Genomic DNA, 22,246 nt, shown 5'->3' on the forward strand with positions numbered 1-22,246 from the left:
GACCCAGTGCCTATGAAGGTTTACTCTGGTAGCGCCACAGCCAACAGCCTGCTTAAACACAGTTAAAAAACACATTAGGCTTTAAAGAAACTGAGTCGGGGATTCTTCTCAACTATGTTTTTAACCATTAGCACATATGAAGCGGGCATGCATTTACTAGGTTTCACTGTACGATGCAAATCTCTAAGCGGGTCTGGTGTGGGTTGCCTCGCTACATCCTGTGTGTTTATAGCGCTCTAAGTTTTTATAGTAATCCCTCATATATCCAGAAGGAAGCATTCAGATTAATTTTACACTAATTTTATGCACTTCTCTCCAAATCACAAGCTCCTAATTTTTTCCTAGAGCATCTAGATCAACAATGTTTGCCAGAATGCCTTGTCATGCTGAAAAAGGCCAATTCACTCTTTGCCGTAGACAATGTCCCATCACATTTTCATTGTTTTAAGTGCTCTTCTCGCTGAAAGTGACCAAGTATGGAATAGAGTGGATGGTTCCTTTAGATGTGTTCTACCTGAAGAGTTTGTACAAGTTGTTGATTATGAATGCTAGCTGTTCATGTCATATGCTGGTCTTGATATCAGGCTGACCAGTTCTGTCTATCATAAGTGAACTGTGGTTTTCAAGCACAGCATTTTTCCAGCCCAGTTTAAAGCTGCTTCTAGTGACAGAACATTGGCAATCTTTTTTTGATTGCTCTTGTTCTCAATCTTATGTAATTAAAAAGCAAGCTTTTGCAACAGAAAATTGTAAAAATGAAATACAGTCGTGATGAAAGATGTTCCTTCAATAGAGTAGCAGCTTCGGCTTGTTGGTTTTCCATCCTGGCGTTAACGGTTGTGACAAAGCTTGTGATGTCATCTTCTTGTCTCGTCTCCCGTCTATGTTAACACCAGGATGGTCCTTCAAGATTTCCCTTGGATGATATTGCATATGTAGCGATTGGCATATAAAATGTCCAAAAATAAAAGCACTTTGAAGGAAAACACGAGAGATGCCAGTCATTTTGCACTTTTGCATATGAATTACACATGCTTCTTACTAGCAAAGGGTATTCGAAACTGTCTGAACAATTGATTGTAATGTGAAAACCGAATGCTTGCGCAAAATGCTTGCTTTCATGACATGCTCACACTTTTCCAGCCTTTGCTGCTCCTTCGCAGCATCCCTGTCTGCCTGGTCCTCGACAAATGTGTCTGGGGCAGAAGGCTCCTGGGCACTGGGGTCCTCCTCGGGCACCACTATTTCGTAGTCATTCTTTGGAGTTGGCAACGATGACAGCGCTTTCAGCAGCTGCTGCTTTGTTTGTTTCTGTACAAGGACCATAAAAAAGCAAATAAACTGCCTAGCTAATAACTGTTGGCACTACCTGAATGCACTTATGCAAGTGTCCACAGTATTTACAACTTATGTTCTATAATGCAGTAAATACAGACTATCCCAGATATATTGAACACAAAAGGAATTGCGAAACAGTTCAATATATCAGTAATATGAAATACAAAATATGTCTAGCTAAAGCTTATCTGACAGTTCTGCACGTCTCGGAAAGGTTCCCGCGATCGTGAAAATAAAGAATTTACCAATTTGTTTTTCCAAGGCTGCACTGAACGCACAAATGCTTACTTAACTCTCTTTTTTTTTTTTTGCAGACCATTGTTGCTAGCCACTTGTGCTGTGGGATGGTCTTTGATAATCTGATTGCACTGTTAACACTGAAAGCCTGCGTCGCCAAACTGTGAGAACACAGTACGCCTTGTGTGCGTCCAAGTAGTATTTGTTGCGCATTTTTATTTGGGATAAGGTAAACATGGACCCAGTGAAAAAACAAATCAACCTGTGTAGATGTGCACTGTGCCGCAATCAGTGCACTTGTACTGTAAATTGTGCGTGAACATGCCCAGCTGGATGTCTAGTACGATAGACCATTTTACGACCAATCGTCACATGTCGGCAACAAGTCAACCAGGCAGGCGCTGTTAGATCCGAAAGCAGCTTTCAGCCAGCAGAGCAACTGAGTTGATTTCCACTGATGTATCCTTGCAAGCATGAATGAAATGCTTTCAGCGCTTGTTCTAGGCCCGTGCATCGCACAGCAACGAGTCTTGCTTTGCAGTAAAAACCCGGCAGTGCAGACATCTCCAGTTTGGCATCACATGCCTGGAGCCACTCAATGAAAAGATTTAAAGCCATCTGCATGTTTATTTCTTTTTTATAACGCACATATTGGAACAGACCTCTTGCTTTCCTGAAAAAGCATGGCAATCTTTCCAATAACGAACAGCCGCAGGTAGTGCACTTCATTACACAGCTATTCTTTCCGCTATTAGTATGCTTTAACAGCATATTAAAGCTGGAGCTACTAATACTAACACTGAAGCTTACTAAAGCAAATCCGTCATTACAGAGTGCAAATAAGACTTTGCTGCAAGAGCCATCCATATTTGGAGACACTCACCTTGTTTGCCAAAGGCACGACTATTTCTGATTGACGAGAAAAGTGATCGTAATCCCGTTAGAAACTCACATTTGCAGGGGCACAGCATGGTGCAGCATTCGATATATCAAATGTGGCAGTAACTGGCAGTTCGGTGTAGGCATAGTACGGTGCTATGCTGTTGAATGGGCATTCTAACCCTTCCAGAGTCTATTTTTTTTTTGCCTTATGCGACCGCCCAGGGTCGATTTTCTTTATTGCACATTTAAATTCTTCAGAGGGACCTGTTTTGAAAAAAAATTACTGTAATTTTTTTAGGGTGACCGCAAAGTGAGAAAAAAATATTTTCCATTGGTACATATGTACCGTTTATTCATGAATAACAACAATAAAAAAATAAACTTATAAGAATTAAAAATTTGACGCCTTTTTTTTACGCATAGTTCAAGGCTTAGAAAATGTGCATGCGAGAATATTTCACAAGTCTCAAATGTTCCTGCTCTTATACTAATATTTATGTCCATAGCGTAATCGACCTGCATAGGTGAGCACACTCAAGAAAACTGGGTAGTTGTGTGCCTGTCAAAAATGCAAAATGGATGACAAACTTCCACTAATCTTCATCTTATCGCCAACCAGGGGCGATTAGTTTTCGCGAGTCAAAAGAAAAAGAAAAAAAAAAAAAAAAAGAAAAGAAGGGGGGGGGGGGAGTGCATGCAGGGTGGCATCCTTCATATGCGCACCCCTGTGAGCAATAAACGAGCGAGTAACATGCGGTCACCCTTTCAGTGATTAGTAACGAGATAGCCATCAGTTCTGCGAATGCAAGAAGTTGAAACCGCCCGCAGAACAAAACTCAAACTAACCGCCGCCCCCCCACGCGCGCCAATGCGCGAGCGGTAGTACATAGACGCGCCGGAGCAGACATACTAGCTCTAAAACAAACCTTGTAACAAAAACCGAGATGGAGGCACAAGAAAAAAATTTCCTGTATTACCGCATAGTGGCAGCACATGCCAGGAAATAAAAGATTTGGGAATTGGCACGCTTCTTAAACGTATGGACAGAGCCGCAAATATACGGCATCAACAATATTGGAATTGTTCGTGGCGCTGTATATTTACTTCATTGACCCTGGAAGGGCTAAGCAAATGTAAAACTGTTTGATATACACAATAATTCGATAGATCCAGGTTTGATATAGCCGAAATCGACAGTATAGATTTTAATGCACACAGTGCACAGCAATAACTGTGGCAATCTAAAAACAGAATTTATGCTGGCTGAATGTAAACGCCGCGGCAGAAAAATGAAGAAATAAAATATCTGTATATCTTCTGAAACTGCACCTGTTAACTCTAATGAAACAGCTAGAAGAGCGTACGAGGGTGGAAGCTTGGGCGAGTTGGTAATAGTTCATAGCGGTGTTTTTCACAGTGCATGGATGGCTCTTTCTCCTCAGTACTTTTCCCAAAGCCATTCATGCACGGCACAAAACACAGAGCAGGTTGGACGTATGGCTGCTCCCACACTGCTGTGGCCTGTGTGGCTCAGCCGCCTTTCAATGTTTAAAGGCTTACTGACAAGAAAATTTGGTGTCCCACTTTTCTTGCGTTTACAGGTAATGGTCGACTCCATAGTTACGATAAGCTTCCGTTTCCTTGAGAGTGCCAAAAATGAATAAATACAGCACCCTTTTGTATGACTTATCCAAAACATGCCTCAAGCACAGTGCAGCTTTGGATGAGAAAAAGAGACTTCCCATGTCACCGACAGCGAAGTTGCTGAGGTGTTGTGGTTGAAGGCCATACGATGACTGTGTTGCTGAAAGCTGCCAAACTGGCCCTTCCAGTTCTTCGCTTCTCTTAGAAACACAAAGGGACGCACTATACCCTCCTGTTTCATTGAGTGCTCAATGGACTCGGCTTTAGGCACCACTGTTACAGCGTGCATGTACGCATCATTGGTATCAGGTACTATGATACTGCCACAACAGCTTTCGGTAACGTATTAAGTAACCTGTTCTGTGTCCAAAGCCGCACTGCTCTTGCCACGCATTTTGAAATGGTTGCATTAATAGGTAACACAATTAACTATTGAAGAAGTATGAGCCTACAGGTAGAAGTTGAAGCACAAGAACCTAGAGAGGGGAGAAACAGAAGCTGAAGTTGGAATAAATGTAGACAAAATGGATGCCAGTTTAACAGCAAAGCTTTAAGGCTATTGTGTCCTTTTAACAAGGAAGGCTACAGTATTTTGGTGCAGCCGACAATTGACTCCAACATGTGGGTGACATTTTTCCTCAAGGAAACCTCTGCAGAGAAGATCATCTTTTCAAGATGCCAAGCTCAAGATGAATCAGTGGTGGAACTACCTCGTGAACTCAACTCGGTAGAACTTGTGAGCCTGGTTTTCGAGAAGGCTTTCATGGACGCTGCTGAAGTACGTCGGAAGGGGGCTGTGAAAGTGAACTTGCATATGGTGATTTTCGAAAAACTAGTTCTTCAACTGATGTGTCGAAAGGACCCTGGTTCACGGTCCTCGATGGAAAAGGTGAGCCTCGTTTTGCAAGCTCTTCAGACACAGCAGGAACAGATCGTGCAACAAAACCAACTGGTGACATCGCTTATAAGCTTTCTAAACACTGAGAAGCCAGTGACTACATTCCTAGAATGGATTCCTAGAACATGACGCGTTCGACAGCATGTCTTCAAGTCCACAAAGTTGACTTGAATTCTATGGATATGCCACTGAGAAGAACAATTGGCACTCTGATGAGGACAAGATTACTAACATGCGTAGTTACTTTAGAGGTGTTGCATGAAAGTGGTATAGCTTGCACACAATTGCAGAAGCTGAAAGTTCTTGGAACCAATGGAAGGAAAAATTCTTGACAACATATTGAAGCAAAACAGTACAAAGACGGGATACCATGTTTAATTTGAAACTCAAGGAAGGCTCCTTTGTCGAGTATTTCTTTGAGAAACGCCGCTTTTGAAGCTGGCTGGAACTATGCTTCCATCTTCTGCCGTAATAGCCCTAATAATGCATGGACTGCACGCTGAAGTCGTGAAGCAAGTGCAAGTATGATCACCAAAAACTATAGATGGGCTCCTGGAGTGCCCTTAGGACAGACCATCTACTTCAGAAGAAAAATTAACTCCAAACTCAAGTAGTTGCTTCAGATGTGGTTGCCGACATTTTTCACATATTGACTTGTGCAAAGGTTTCTGGCAGATCCCGTTAACAGAAAGAAGAAAATCAGCCAGGTTTATTTTCAATTCGTACAGCTGGCGCACATCTCCATCATCTCTTCTAGAAGCTGCAGAACTGGAAAACCTTGCAATAAGGCGTTATCGGGACAGAATGAAATTTTTTTTCTTACTGTATAACAATCAATTAGGAATAGATAAAACAGCATATATTCTACCGGCTAGTCACCGTCACACGCGCTCTTATCACAACAAAAAGGTTAGAGATTTTCCCTGCAGGACTAACGTACTTAAAAATTCTTTTTTCCCGCGCGCGATTTCTGAATGGAACGCACTACCTGCCACAACTGTCGAATGTCCAACGGTTTCATCCTTTGTGTCTGCACTTTGTGAATAAACCATAGCGTTCATCTCTCGTTTTTACTAATCAAATCATGATTTTGAAAGGTTTCTCTTATGTTGTTGTTTTTTATGCAGATTCCTGTTCAGTGTCTGTTATCTTGTTTGATCTTATTTCATATATGTTTTTTGTTATTTCAAATGCCTACTCCTGCCTAAGGCCTGGTAACAAGGCTGGCAGTACTTGTAAAATAAAATAAATAAATAAATAAATAAATAGAAGAAACGAAAATGTACACTGCTTTTATCACGCCCTTCGATCTGTACGAGTATAACCAGCTTCCTTTTGCCTGGAAGAACTCCCAAGCATGGTTCCAGAAGATTATAAACAAAGTCCTGAAGCCTTTCCTAGGTGTCTTTTGTAACTTGAATATAGATGATATTATCACCTGCTCCAAAGCAGAGGCTGAGCATCAGGAACTCGTCTTAGGTAGTAGTTGCCTTGAGCTTGGCACACCTCAAGGATAACTTTAAGAAAAGTTGGTTCTTTCAAAGAAAAGTTGTGTTCCTTGGAAGTCTTTGATGGGACTACCAAAAGCAGGAAACAAGAGTCTGCCAAGAGAATCTCCCAATTGGTAAAACCATATGATGTACACTCATTGCATATGTTTTTAGGGTTAGCAGGACATTTCAGCCTTTTCATAAAAGACTGTGTCAAACCTAGGTGCCTCATGTGCCAAATGCAGAAAGAAGTTCCATTTGAGTGGAATGATGAATGTGAGACAGTCTACTGTTATCTGATGCACCAAATTTCTGCTCACCCTATTCCACGCGTACCAATTTTATTTTACCCTTTGAACTGAATACCAACACTTCACACTGGGACAGGTGCAGTCTTGTAGGTTACTACAGCTAAACCCTCAAGCTGTCTGAAGGTAACTACACCACTTGTGAAAAGGAAGCACTTACAGCCCTTAAAGCAATTCAGTACTTCCGTAAGTACCTAGAAGATACAAAGTTCACTTTGTTCACCAATCACCAGGCCCTCACTCATCTCTTGAATATAACCCAACCTAAAGGACGCATTGCCAGATGGGCAAACTACGAGGGTTATTCAAAAGGTAAGGGCCATTTGCTTATATTTAAATATTTACATGTCAGAATAAAGTTTTATTTGTGCAGTCCCATCTGTTAGTTCTTCGCAAAGGTAATGAAGTTTTCATATTGGCCCAGTAGTCGTCTGCTTGACAGGTAATACAGACGACAATGTCTGCAAAAATTGTTGCCCCTGCCTGTTGTGAAGTGTGAGCTGTAATTCGATTTTTGCATGCAAAAGGATCACCAGGTTCTGAAATTCATGGGAAGTTACGCCAGTTTATGGACCTACAGTGATGAGTGAAGCAAAGGGCAGAAAATGCTGTCGAGACATCAAAAATGGCCACACAAGCGTGCACAATGAAGAGCAGAGTGGCAGGCCCAGCATCCACACCAATGAAACTGTTCAACAAGTGGACCGGGAATTGTGATTAGATTGACAACTGACAGTAAGTGGTCTGGCAAATAAATTTCCCTTTGTAGGACGCACTACAGTTTGCATGGTTGCAACTGAAAAGCTCGGATATCACAAAGTACAGCGCAGACCACTTATAATGTAACTGCTTTTGGCGTGGGACCGGTTATAGCGCGGGCTTTTTGACCAATAATATATCTCTCATAGAACTCAATGTATAGGTGGACTGTTTATTGTGTAGGCGCGCGAAGCAGAATACTGGTTATGGCGCGGTTCCTTTAAGTGCACGACCATGAAATCGGCGCACGGAGCATGACCTTTTCTCGGAGGCATTGAGCACGGCTCGCACAGCTGCACGATTGCATTAAAGGCCATGATTGCCATGAGGCGTGCAAATGCGGTGAAGGGGGAGCGTGTGCGGGTGCGTGGAGACCAGTGGCAAAAAGCAAAACAAAAAGGAGAAGAAGGGCAGGAGACTTTAGAGGAAGGAGGGCGAGTGCTTTTGTCACTATAGCAGCGTCCAATCAGGGTGTGCGCTGCGTGGAGTGCGGGGTAAAAGCAAGAGCGGCGACAGCACACTCCTTTTTTTTTAGTCTCTTTGTTGCATTTGGTGCGTGCACGCTGTGATCTCGTCGTGTCGTAGTTATCCTCTGTGCACGTGTGTTGTCAGGCTTTTGTCACCATGGTGGCGGCGGCGTTTTCAAGCAGTGTGAGAAAGAGGCATGCCTTATCGCTGGAGGCGAGGGAATGCGCTATAAGGGCCATAGAAAGTGGGCTGAAGAAGGCGTCGGTGGCGGCCAAATACGGCGCTTCCAACACAACAGCGTCAACCATATACAAGAACAAGGACAAACTGCGGTAGCAACTGCAGCAAGAATCCTCTTCCCTGCCACGGAAGAGAATACACATGTCGAAGTACGAAGATGTGGACGCAGCGCTCTTCAGATGGTTTTGTGAAGTTAGGGCTCAGAGCTTACCAGTGAGTGGCCCCATGCTTCAACAAAAAGCCAAGTCCCTTGGTGCTCTTTTAGGCCACGACGACTTCAACCCACTTAATGGATGGATGCAGCGATTGAAGGATCGCCGTGGCATCAGCTGCCAGGTGGTGTGCGGTGAAAGCGGTGATGTCGATGACGAGTCCATCAAAGTCTAGCTTCGCTTAAATTTGGAAACCATGCTGTTCACGTATATGGACAGACGTATACAATGCCGATGAAGCTGGCATATTTTATAACCTTCTGCCGAACCACACTCTTGCACTGAGGCGAAGCCTGCTCTGGCCGCAAGGCCTCAAAAGACCGCATAACTGTGCTGTTCTGCGATAACATGGATGGAAACGACAAGCGCCGCCTGTTTGTCATTGGAAAATCAGTGAGGTCACGTTGCTTTAAAAAGCGAGAGTGCCTGCCAGTAACATACAAATCCAACAAAAAGGCGTGGATGACACAAGACATGTTCACAAGCTGGCTTTGCAAGTTCGATGAAGACATGGTGGCAGAGAAGCGACAGGTTGTGCTCATTCTCGACAATTGACAGCCCACAACATCAAGCCAAAGTTGACTGCAGTCAAGTTAAAGTTTCTGCCTCCCAACACAACTGCAAAATGTCGGCCGCTCGACCAGGGTGTCGTTGCAAACTGTAAAGGCACTTTACAAAAAACGCATCTGCGAAAGAGTTCTGCTGAGCATGCAGCAGCAGCAGCAGCCTCTTAAAGTGAATTTAAGGGGTGCGATTGATATGGTTGCCACTTCGTGGTGGCAGGTAAAAGCCACTACAATAAGCAAGTGCTTCAACAAAGCAGGCTTCGTGCGCAATGCAGAGGCTCTTGACGCCGATGAGCCGAGCGACAATGTTGCTGATGAGACTGTAAACAACGATGATGTGTGGTCTGGCCTCGTTGAAAGCAAGTTTATTTCTGCCACAGACACCTTCCAAGAATATGTAGGTGCCAGTGAGTCGGAGCTTCTTGTCTGTGAGGAAGCGAGCACGGATCATGCGATCGTCGCTGCGGTGCGCGGTGGCGCAGAGCTTGTAACCAAAGACAAGTCGGACGACGATGTCGACCCGACGCCAGACCCAGATGTCCCGTGCAATGACACTTTGGAATACCTCAGCAAAGTGAAGATGTATTGTGCGAAGAACAGTTCGAGTGAGAAAGCGCTTCAGTACTCAAGCCTTGTAGAGGACGAAAATGTTTGAAGCGCTGTTAAAAAATATCTCCAGGCGAAAATAACAGCATTCTCCCACTGATGCCGCACTTGTCAGGAGAACTTGGTTTCAGTGCTGCGTTGCGATTGTGTTGCATGTGTGTGTGAGTGAAATATGTAATCAATTGTGTTTGAAAGGTGGGTGGTCCGTTTGGCACAGGCAAAAGCCGAAAAAAGCACGCTTTGGTTATAACGTGGTACCGCTTATAGAGCGAAGTTTTACAACTCCCGCGACTTACGTTATAAGCGGTCTACACTGTATGTGCAAGGTGGGTACTAAGAATGCTTACTGACCAACTCAAACAGCAAAGAATGTCAAGTGGACGAACATTTTTGGACTGCTATTGACAAGACGGAGATGAGTTGTTCTCGCACATTGTTACAGGTGATGAGACTTGGATATCCTACGCCACTCTTCAGCAAAACTAAAAAAATTCGAACAATCTTCTTACTCGAGTCGGAAAATGATCGCTACCATTTTCTAGGACGAAGAAGGTGTCCTTTTGGTTGATTTCATAAACACGGGACTACAGTTACAGCTGACATATATTGCAAAACGCTCACAAAACTGAGACGTGCGATCAAAAGTCAATGGCAAAGAAAACTGTGTCTGGAATTGTCTTCCTCCTTGACAACACGCGCCCTCATACCACTGCCTGAACCAAGGAGAACATTCAAGATTTTAGTTTGGAACATTATGATCACCTACCATACAGTCCCAACCTTGCACCAAGTGACTATTTCCTCTTGTTGTACTTGAAACAGTGGCTTGATGGGACAACGGTTTGCAGAAATGCTTGTGAAACGGGTGGCTGATTTGGAGCAATATTCTAGACTAAACAAGATTGAAGTTAAAGGAATTCCTCTAACAAAGGGGGAGGACTGTCGAGCCATTCTGAAGCATATGGGTGACGTCATCGAGTGTCCTGTATCTGAAACTGACATTGAGACAGTTCATCGTGTTCCGTCCAAATCATCCGATCAACATTTAATTGCTCACTTTGTTTCAAGAGACAAGAAAATGAATTTGTAACAAGAGCCCGCAAGGCTTGGCTCCGTGTGAGCCACCTTGTATTTTCTGGCACAAATGACACGGCTGTTTACGTGAACGACCATTTGACAATCAGTAATAAAATGCACTTGCCCTGAAAAAGGCAAAAAAGTGGCAGTACCTCTGGACTGAAAACAGCCAGATCAAAGCTCGGAAAGCTAGTGATAGCAGGGTGTTCCACATTTAAGCTGAGTCGGATCTGAGCATATTCACATATTAGTGCCTATTGTGCTGATTACACGTACCTGGTCACTTTTTCATCGCTATGTCCCTTACGTATTCTCGTGAACTACGTTCTTTACTTTGTCACACTAATCCTTCACTGATTCATCTTAACGCACGCAGTCTACGAAAGAATCCCGAGGGGATAAATAATTTTCTATCTTCGCTTGATCATGATTTCTCTTTTATTTGTGTTTCCGAAACGTGGTTTTCTAGCGATGATAGTAACGTGTATGGGTTTCATTTTTACAGTCCTGAATACTGTCACCGTTTAAACAGTAGGCATGGTGGGGCTGCCATCTTTGTTGCTCCGCGCATCAGTTACATTCACCAAAATGATTTAAACTTTCACGTCGATTGCTGCAAAACGGTATGGGTGGAAACTAACGAGCCCATCGAGGCATGTAGCACTAAAAGGTTTGTTCTCGGTTGTGTTTATAGGTCACCAGGTTCTAACATTTCGGATTTCATCTATGCTCTTGATAACGTACTTAACAAACTGCTATCGGAAAGTAAGAGTGTAATGATTGTGGCAGATATAAACATCAACTTGCTGGATGTTAATTCTAGCTTGTATACAGCCTACACTGACTGCTTCAGTGGCTATGGCCTTGAATCCCTCATTACATCGCCTACAAGATGCGTTGGTGAGGGTTCCCATTCACTAATTGATCATGTTTCAACAAACCTAGACGTACCCATTTCGGCGGGTGTTGTCAACACTGACCTCACTGATCACTTTCCGGTTTTTGCAACCTTCGAAACACGTTTGGCCAACATTGTCACCTCTTACTTCGCTACAGTACTCGACACAGATAAATTAATTTCTACCATTAGCTCCACTGACTGGCCAGATTTGAGTTTTATTGAAGACCCTATAGAAGCTCTTAATTTCTTCTGCAATTTATTCACTAAAGCTATCAGTACTTGCTCTCGAACTGTGCCCTGTAAAAATCGATTTAAACGCCCCAATAATCCTTGGATGTCAGATGGTCTGCTGAAGAGTTTGTGCAAAAAAGATCATTTGTATAAGACTAAAAGACAACCATTTAACTGTTCTCTGAGAAATCGGTACAAAATATACTGCACTGTTCTTAACAGGACTCTCAAAGAAGCCGAAAGGCTTTACTATGAAACAGCTTCTTGCAGAATAAAAACAACCCTAAAAAACAATGGCAGTTGCTGAATGACTTTTTTAACAATGAGCCGCCTAAGTTTATTTCTAAAATTGTACGCGACAATCATACTTTTTGTCAGCCTTCTCAGATAGCAAACGGTTTTCCTGATCATTTCGCAATGCCCAAGGGAAACAAACTAACAACTTTTCGGCCTAAAATAGACTGCCCTGAGCCATTAATTTTTCCTTCATCCTGTCACACCGCATGAAGTGCTTTCTATTATGCGTAATCTTCGTAACACAAGTCCAGGATTAGATGGTATTGCAGTGCGCCACCTAAAGCTAGTCGCTGATGCCATATGTGAACCCCTGAGCGTAGTAATTAACCTGATCTTTAAATCTGGTGTATTTCCGCCATTGCTAAAGCATGCAAAGGTTATCCCAGTTTTTAAGAAAGGTAATAAAGAATTAAGTCGAACACGGATATATCGAACCTACATATATCGAATTATTGTCTGTATCGAACTCGTAAATTATCCCCTTGAAAATTCTGTGTAAAAGTATAGAAATTCGTACGTTTATATCGAACGATATTTTTACCCGGCATTGGATATATAGAACGCCGCGCGATTTCGGCACTCGCTGCACCCGCGTGCTCCGCGCCTCCCCCGAAAGGCTTGGAAAATGTGAGAGCGAGAGGGAGGGAGGCTCAGACGGTACTCCCGCTGCGCACGCTCTCCGACTTGCGGCAACACCCTGCTTGCGGAACTGCTTTTATTTTTCTCTCTCCCAATGTCTCTCATCCTTCCCCCACGTAACCATAGTGATCGGCTCGGAAAAGGTAGCCAGAAACGAAGGCGGCGGTGGCCTCCTCCTTTTGCCTTTTTTTTCTTGTTGCTTTTTCACGAGTTTTGCTCAGCCAACCACAGCTCGTGCCTTTCGTATGTCGCTGTCGCCCTCGGAGGTGGCCATCGCAAGCGCTTTGTTGGCGGTGGCTGCGCATGTGAATTCTTGTGTTTTGTGCGCGTTCTTGTGTTTCGTGTTCATTATTGTTTTGCGTGCGTCTCACGACACGTGTGACTGGATCGTGGTGAGCTGACGCGGAAGCAATGGCCGCAGCAAGCACAAGCAGCGTCAAGAAGCGCAAGAACCTGGACTTTGCGACAACGCTGAAAGCCATTCAGCGTGTTGAGGCGGGCGAGAAAAGTGCGACGATGGCAGACGACTTCGGGATTCCTCGGAGCACTCTAAGCACCTTGTTAAAGACAAGGCGGACATAAAGTCGAAAGCGGCGGAGTTGCGAACATCGGGAGCTTGTCGTGTGCGCGCTCCTGCCCACGAGAAAGTTGAAAAGGCCCTCTATGCGTCGTTTTTAGAGGTGCGGACTAAGAACATTCCGGTGGATGGCCCAATGCTAATGGCCAAAGCCAAATGGTTTGCCGCTGCACTCGGTGATGACAACTTCGCCGACAACACAGGGTGGCTGCAGAGGTTTAATTAAGAACCGCCATAAGATAGTTGGCAAAACCATTTCTGGGGAAAACGGAGCCGTCATCAGCCAGGATATCCAGCAGTGGATTTCGAAGGAATGGCCAGAAATTTGCGCGAAGTTTTCATCCGCGGAAATCTTCAACGCCGACGAGACCGGGTTGTTTTGGCAGATGCTGCCCAGCAAGACGCTCGACGTCCGGGGCAGCACGTGTCACGGGGGCAAGATGAGCAAAGTCCGCGTGAGTGTTCTGCTCGCTGCTAACATGGATGGCTCTCAAAAGCTCCAGCCCTTTGTGATTGGCAAAGCAAGGGCACCGTTCTGCTTCAAAAACTGTAAGCAGCTCCCCGTTCGCTACGCCTTCAATAAGAAGGCGTGGATGACGTGTCAGCTGCTCACAGAATGGCTGCAAGCGTGGGACGCCGAACTGGGCAAATCGGGGCATCACGCTTGCCTCCTCGTCGATAACTGCTCGGCCCATCACACCACCTGCAAGCTCGAAAACATTGCGCTCAAGTTTCTGCCGGCGAACACGACAGCAAAGTTGCAGCCGCTCGACCAGGGCATCATTAAGTCGATCAAAGTCGGCTACAGGAGGCGACTCATTGATAGGCTTTTGGTGAACCTCCGCATTGTGGGGTCTGATGCGGGAATTCTCACACCGTACTCTTGGGACAAAGGAACGACAACACAGTAGTGCAAACAATCACAAGGGCATTTATTGCACCTTTCATACATCAATGCCTGCTAGCCGAGTTGCTATCCACAAAACATGCCGATGGGCGCGCGACAAATCTAGAAGTCCGACTCACCGCGTCCTCGCGAGCGAATATGTTCGCTCCATGCTGGATCCCAACGCCTGGTCGTTCGCGTGTATGGTCACGCGAATCGTGGCGCGTTCGAGGGCAGCCACGCGAGGCGGTCTCACAGAAGCATGGGTGGCGCGCACGCGGGAGACGTTCCCGCCGTGCGTCGACCCGCCGGGAAAGAGCCGCGCTGCACGTGCGGCACGCCCGTCTCGCTCCCTGCCTCGAACCCCAAGAGAGCAAGCGCCTTTCTTTCGGCGCCCAAGTAACCTCGCGGCGCGCAACACTAGCGCCATCTCTCGCACTGCGCCTGTACCACTCGGACCGCCGCGTGTGCGGCGAAGCCGCACTACAGGAGACGCGCTATGCGGGAAAAACATCAGGGGAGGCGCGAGGGTCGCGCATCCCCACAGCATGGGCACCGAGCTTAAGGTTGACCTGCTGGGGGCCATTCAAATGATGACGGGCGCCTGGAGAGACGTTGTGGGAGTTCCTTCGGTCTACCGGGGCGCAGTCGTTGCTGTGCCTAAGGCTCCGGACTTATTCGCCATTGCGAGGAAAACCTCTCCCCTCATTTCCCTGCCCCTCGACCCGCGCACCGTTTTCCCCGGGCGCCGCGGCCGCGTCCCGCGACGTCATGCTACGCGGCCCTGCGATTGGGTCGTGGGGCGTGACGTAGGGAAGAAGCCCCGACTGGGGACGATCGCGGTGCGCGGGCGAGTCGGGCTGCGACAGGGACAAGCGCCGGTCACGAGAGGCAAGCTGCAAGGTACGTGAACGACCAGCTATTTGTGTCCCCAACGCCCCGGCCTGGGGACGTTCACGTGCTTTGTTAGCTTGCGTAAGTGTGACTTGCTGAGTGGCTTTGCGTTCCGCCCTTGCGGTAGCCGCAGGCGCTCAGTGCGTCACATTTTGCGTGTCCGAACCGTCGCAGACCATTGTCGGTGACGGGAAGCGCTAGGTAGCGTTTGCGAACGCATTTCGGCCCGCGCGCGTAAACCATTGTTCGACGCGGCGTGTAACCCGCCTTCCTCGCCATCGGGAACCGCGGGCGCCGAGTGTACTCCGTGTGTTTGGGTGCAGTCTGGTACATGTTGGCCATTGGTGATCAATAAACGCCTTAACTGTCCTGGACGCCGTGTGTTCCTGGGAGAGCGCCCATGCGTACGGCCAGAGCCGGCCAGGTCTTTCGGCTCGGTGCTCGAACCTGCGGTGGGTCTATCGCCGTGCGTCGTCGTGCCGCGTCGTGAGGCTCCACTTCTCGGGGGCCACTGATGTGGGAGTTCCTTCGGTCTACCGGGGCGCAGTCGTTGCTGTGCCTAAGGCTCCGGACTTATTCGCCATTGCGAGGAAAACCTCTCCCCTCATTTCCCTGCCCCTCGACCCGCGCGCCGTTTTCCCCGGGCGCCGCGGCCGCGTCCCGCGACGTCATGCTACGCGGCCCTGCGATTGGGTCGTGGGGCGTGACGTAGGGAAGAAGCCCCGACTGGGGACGATCGCGGTGCGCGGGCGAGTCGGGCTGCGACAGGGACAAGCGCCGGTCACGAGAGGCAAGCTGCAAGGTACGTGAACGACCAGCTATTTGTGTCCCCAACGCCCCGGCCTGGGGACATTCACGTGCTTTGTTAGCTTGCGTAAGTGTGACTTGCTGAGTGGCTTTGCGTTCCGCCCTTGCGGTAGCCGCAGGCGCTCAGTGCGTCACATTTTGCGTGTCCGAACCGTCGCAGACCATTGTCGGTGACGGGAAGCGCTAGGTAGCGTTTGCGAACGCATTTCGGCCCGCGCGCGCGTAAACCATTGTTCGACGCGGCGTGTAACCCGCCTTCCTCGGCATCGGGCCCCACGTTGGGCGCCAAAATGTGGGCTCACAGTACGTCTCCGCGCACGGCGTCGGGATGTGGGAGTTCCTTCGGTCTACCGGGGCGCAGTCGTTGCTGTGCCTAAGGCTCCGGACTTATTCGCCATTGCGAGGAAAACCTCTCCCCTCATTTCCCTGCCCCTCGACCCGCGCGCCGTTTTCCCCGGGCGCCGCGGCCGCGTCCCGCGACGTCATGCTACGCGGCCCTGCGATTGGGTCGTGGGGCGTGACGTAGGGAAGAAGCCCCGACTGGGGATGATCGCGGTGCGCGGGCGAGTCGGGCTGCGACAGGGACAAGCGCCGGTCACGAGAGGCAAGCTGCAAGGTACGTGAACGACCAGCTATTTGTGTCCCCAACGCCCCGGCCTGGGGACGTTCACGTGCTTTGTTAGCTTGCGTAAGTGTGACTTGCTGAGTGGCTTTGCGTTCCGCCCTTGCGGTAGCCGCAGGCGCTCAGTGCGTCACATTTTGCGTGTCCGAACCGTCGCAGACCATTGTCGGTGACGGGAAGCGCTAGGTAGCGTTTGCGAACGCATTTCGGCCCGCGCGCGTAAACCATTGTTCGACGCGGCGTGTAACCCGCCTTCCTCGCCATCGGGAACTGCGGGCGCCGAGTGTACTCCGTGTGTTTGGGTGCAGTCTGGTACATGTTGGCCATTGGTGATCAATAAACGCCTTAACTGTCCTGGACGCCGTGTGTTCCTGGGAGAGCGCCCATGCGTACGGCCAGAGCCGGCCAGGTCTTTCGGCTCGGTGCTCGAACCTGCGGTGGGTCTATCGCCGTGCGTCGTCGTGCCGCGTCGTGAGGCTCCACTTCTCGGGGGCCACTTGGCGACGCCGTGCGCGGAGACGTACTGTGAGCCCACAACGTGAAGTAGGATACTGTGGCCAACTGCTTCCGGAAGGCAGGCCTCGTGACAGCCAAACTTCCTGAAGCCTGCGAAGACGGCGACGGCGACAACGAGTGCATGGACGACGCGTTTCGCGAGTTGTCGTCCCTTTTCCCGGCTGCCGTTTCAGCCGAAGTGTCTGCTGACGATTATGTGAACGTTGACAGCAATGTTCAGGCTGTGGCGAGCCTCGCTGACGAGGATATTGTAGCTGCAGTCGGAGGGACCCAGGCTGACAGCTCGAGTGGCGACTAAGATCGTCCGGACGAGGGCGCGGCTACACGCTCGCACTCCGCCGCTGAAGTGGCGGCAGCGTTCAGCTGGATTCGCCGTTGTTGCGGCGACATGGAAGGAACCAGGCTTTCGCACCTGAACAGCCTCGATAAGATCGAGGTTGGCGTCTTTAATTTCATTTGCAAGGCGAAGAAGCAGACCAACATAAGCGATTTTTTTTTCACGCAAATAAAGCATTACGTTGCGTCGTGTGTGCAGAAATAGTTGTCATTCTTGAATGCGCCGATCGGTAGGTCATCGTCCGCCACAGGTAAAGTCTCTGGGCCTGTATTTTTTATATCGAATTTTTGATATATCGAATTAATTTGCGATCCCCTTCCAGTTCGATATATCCGTGTTCGACTGTAATTTCAAGTTACCGTCCAATCTCAATTCTTTCTTCCCTAAGTAAAATAATTGAAAAATTATTTTTGATGAGATTAAGCAAGTATTTGGAAAAATTCCATATAATTAAATCCTGCCAGTTCGGTTTTCGGTCTGGAAACTCCACCAACTTAGCTCTCCTTTGCTTAACTGATTTTATTAAGAGTAGTCTTGACAATAATGAATTCATTGGTTCAGTTTTCTTAGACCTTACTAAAGCATTTGATACTATTAATCACATGATTTTATTTCGTAAACTGGAAGCATATGGAATAACTAGCCCTGCCCTAGCCTTCTTAAAAAGTTATTTGTCTGATAGGGAATTTATTGCTTATGTGAGTGCAACTTTTTCCAGTTCTAAAAAACTTAACTAAGGGGTACCACAAGGCTCAATACTGGGGCCTTTGCTTTTTTTCTCTTTACATTAATGATATGCCAGTCCTCACTGACCTAAGTCATGACGTTCTATACGCTCACGATACAAATATATCTACAGCTGATAAGTGTAGCTGTTTTCTAGTAATCAAACTAAATAAAACTCTTGACCACTTAATGAATTGGTGTAATGACAACGATCTAGTCATTAACCCATCTAAAACGAAATTTTTAGTATTCCATTCGCATCAAAAATCACTAATTATTCCTCCTTCGTTAACCTTAGGCAATCATTCTATTCCCATTAGCGACTCCGTTTCATTTCTAGAGGTTATCCTAGACAGCCATCTGAAGTTTCACCTGCTGTTAAGAATGGCGAGTTGCAATGCAAGATTGCCACCCAGTTACGACCGGAGAACAAGACACGCATCCCCCACTCTCCGTCGCTTCAGCTAGGATGCGTTCGATGAAGCGGGCTTTGTGCTGACACCGCCGCTATCCTCCAGCCCCATCGCCGTTGTGACGGAACGAGTTTGGCGGGCGAACTATTGTGCCCGTGCTCCCCAGCGCGGACCTGATCTGCTATGCGTGAACGGGCTGCCGCGGGAAAGCCGTTTTTTGCTGTTTCCCACGTGCCTTCCGGGACGCAGGACAACGAGCTACCCACCATGGCTCCGAGCTTCCCGGAACGGCGCCCCTCTGACGTCGGCGCCGGACATCGGAATGTGTGTGCCTATGTGTGCGTAAACTGTTCTGCGGAACGGCGCCCCTCTGACGTCGGCGCCGAACATCGGAATGTGTGTGCCTATGTGTGCGTAAACTGTTCTGCGGAACGGCGCCCCTCTGACGTCGGCGCCGGACATCGGAATGTGTGTGCTTATGTATGTGTAAACTGTTCTGCGGAATGGCGCCCCTCTGACGTCGGCGCCGGACATCAGAATGTGTGTGCCTATGTGTGCGTAAACTGTTCTGCGGAACGGCGCCCCTCTGACGTCGGCGCCGGACATCGGAATGTGTGTGTGCCTATGTGTGCGTAAACTGTTCTGCGGGGTGGCGGCAAGTTGCCAATGAGTAAACGAACATTCGCGTCACCTTATATCGCGGGAGGACCGAGTGTTTAAAAACTGCTGTGGTGCGAATGCTGGACACACTTCTCTTGAGCAGTCATGTTGGACTGACACTCTCTCTGAAGCAGTCATGTTAGACTGATGCATTTTTCTCAAGCAGTCATGTTAGACTGATTTAAATACTGTAAATAAACCCATATTCCTCGTTCTCGATGACAAGCAGTCCTTCCCTTCATCAACGTCCTCAGCGTGTATAAGTTGGACGACGGCATGGGCCAGCTACCTTCGAATTCATGCCGGACTCCAATCTTGACAACGGATCACGAGCGATGGGATTGAGCCCCGAATCCTGACACTGCACATCAATCACATCAAGCTGAAGTGCGCTTTTGGGATCCGTGCGCTTATCAAGGCACGACACTATTTTTCTCCTTCTGCTTTGCTTTCACTCTACTTTGCGTTCATTCATTCACACATTAACTACGGATTAATCGTTTGGGGTAATACATATCTGTCATTTGTCCTCAGTCCAGCATATACAAAATCGAGCAATCCGTATCATCACCCACAGTTCACCGCGCTCTAATGCTATTGGCCTGCTTGAGCAGTACAAAATTCTATGTATAAAAAGATTATTAAACAATTTAGCAATAATGTTTTATGAATAGCTTGATTCCCAGCTGACTTTTCTATATGTTCAAAGCAGCTCCCTTAGAAATGAAAACCCTACTAGGTTCGCTTCTAGTTATAATTTTTGTTACCATCAGTTCGTACTATGGTAAAAAAAATCTACATTCGCTACCATTACACTTGGAATCGTTTGCCTGCTTCGCTTAAAATACTACCTACACTTCAGCATTTCAAAGCTTCGCTGAAAGATTTTTCGCTAACCTCTGATAATTTTTCCTAATAAATACTTGTATTTTCATAGTCACCTAACTAATAAGTATCATCTATTCTGTTTTTCTGCAGTGTTCACATTACGCCACATTTTTTTCCCTCTTTGTTCGTTCTTTTTTTTTGCTTTTTGCCTTTACCAATTGTATAAATTTTGTCACTCCCGTTGTTATTTCTGTTACACTGCATCGATTAGAGCATAGTTTGTTTGTTTTTTTTCTTTTTTCTTTTCGTTATCATTTGCTTTTCTTGCAACTAATATATTATTATGCTACCCACTGTTATACTGCCAACAATGTTACAATTCTGTTGTAGTTACTAACCGAGGGTCCCGTTTTCAGTATCATTACTTTGGGACCCTCGTCTGTATATTACATTTATGTACAGTGCTCAAGGAATGAAACGCGTCAATTTAGGGCTAACTAACGCCCATACTTTCGTTTCCGCCGGCTGCAGTTCGTGTTACATCGACGTAACTTTGGTGTGTACACTTAGAGTGGAGTCAGAGTCACCTTTAGTGACCAGATTCATAGCGACATGACATGGTACTCTCGAGTTCACTGCACATATGCTGGATTCTACCAAATACTCGCTGTCGCGTTTCATTCCGTGAGCACTGTACCTATGTTTTTTCATATGAATAAACTTCAACTTCAACTTCACTTCAACTCCAGACTGCCGTTGTGAACTGGTTCAATTCCCAGGTGGCGAACATCTATGCAGAGGGTCTAAAGAAACTGGTGCAGCGATACGAAAAGTGCTTAGAAGTTAACGGTGATATGAGAAAAGTGAAGTAGGCTTGTACTAAACTAAACCCACCAATAAAAACTTTTACTTACGAATATATATATATATATAATTTTAGAACCAAACGGCCCTTACTTTTTGAATAACCCCCATACTTGCAGCAGTCATTCTTTACCCTCTCTCACTGACCTGGACCCCTTCTGACTGATGCAGATACTTTGCCTAGACTGATGATACAATCCAACAAAGTACAATCGGAAGAAATCGATGAAGTAAAATTGTGGAAAGGCACTGAACAAATTTTCATTGAAGGTCGGCATCAAGTCCCGCCAACATTGGTTTTCAGGGCGCCTTATTTGCACCATAGCCCAAAATCTGGAGGACATGATGGATTTTGGCATACCAATAACAAACCAGCTGAGAGATCTATGTGACCTCGCATGAAGGAAGAAGTCAATAACTTCGTTCATGCCATATTTGTCAAGTCAACAAAGTGAAATATAAGCAGCCTACGGATGCCATGATAATACCTTGCGACTCGAATGCGCCTTTTGAAGTTATAGACATAGATTTTGGCTAGCTAAATAAGAAACGAGGAGGAGTCAGAAAAACACAAGCTTTTCTTCTGGCCATAGATGAATGCACTAGGATGGTTGAAGCACGGGCAGGTAAAGAAGATGGAAATAGCGTCATCGCCCTCCTCGAACAGGATATGTTTAGGACTTACAGGACGATTGCATGTGACAACAGTCCAGCGTTCAAGAGTGAAGAACTAGCAAGATGGGCTCGACACCACAGTATATTGATCAAGTTCTGCGCGCCATACCATCCCGTGGTGAATGGGCTTGCAGAGTGCCCTATATGAGATGTGAAACAGTAAATCAGGATGTATGATAGTTTCCCAGGTAGATGGAAATGCTCTCCAGAAGCAGCTGTAAAACATTACACTTGCTTTTGCACCCATGGTGTGGGATGCAGCCCACAGTTTGCTTCTTCAGGAGAAACCCCTATTCTACAGGTGGACCAATGGTTGGGGCTCTTAGAAAATCTCAAGATCGTCCAGGAGAGTAAACAAAATTCCCAAGTGGAGAGGTACCGCAAATGAGTAAAGAAAAACTTTTGACAAGAGACATCGCTCAGACATCCCAGATGTTCGTCACCGATCTCGTTCTAGTTAGGGAAGGAGTAAAAGATTCCAGTGCCAAATTTTATGGTCCTTACTATGCGACAAAGACAGCCACTCAGAAAGGAATATTGAAGACTGTTTGGTACATCAGTGAATGTGCTTCAATTGGAAACATTTTTTCAAGTTTTCAAGGAGGGGTTAGCAAAAGAAACCTGGAAGGTTGAAGCAGTATGAGCCTT

At 46.8% G+C, this 22,246-nt stretch overlaps 1 protein-coding gene across 1 annotated transcript in view; it reads right to left on the reverse strand.

The window, feature by feature from the left end:
* Cdc5 (cell division cycle protein 21) overlaps window positions 1–22,246 on the reverse strand; it is a 198,326-nt gene that overhangs the window by 66,315 nt on the left and 109,765 nt on the right. Inside the window, exon 9 of the mRNA XM_070539319.1 lies at window positions 1,134–1,311. Coding sequence (XP_070395420.1) covers window positions 1,134–1,311 — 178 coding nt within the window. The remainder of the gene's footprint in view (window positions 1–1,133; window positions 1,312–22,246) is intronic.

The sequence above is a fragment of the Dermacentor albipictus genome, chromosome 5 (assembly GCF_038994185.2).
Source record: "Dermacentor albipictus isolate Rhodes 1998 colony chromosome 5, USDA_Dalb.pri_finalv2, whole genome shotgun sequence".
Classification (NCBI taxonomy): domain Eukaryota; kingdom Metazoa; phylum Arthropoda; class Arachnida; order Ixodida; family Ixodidae; genus Dermacentor; species Dermacentor albipictus.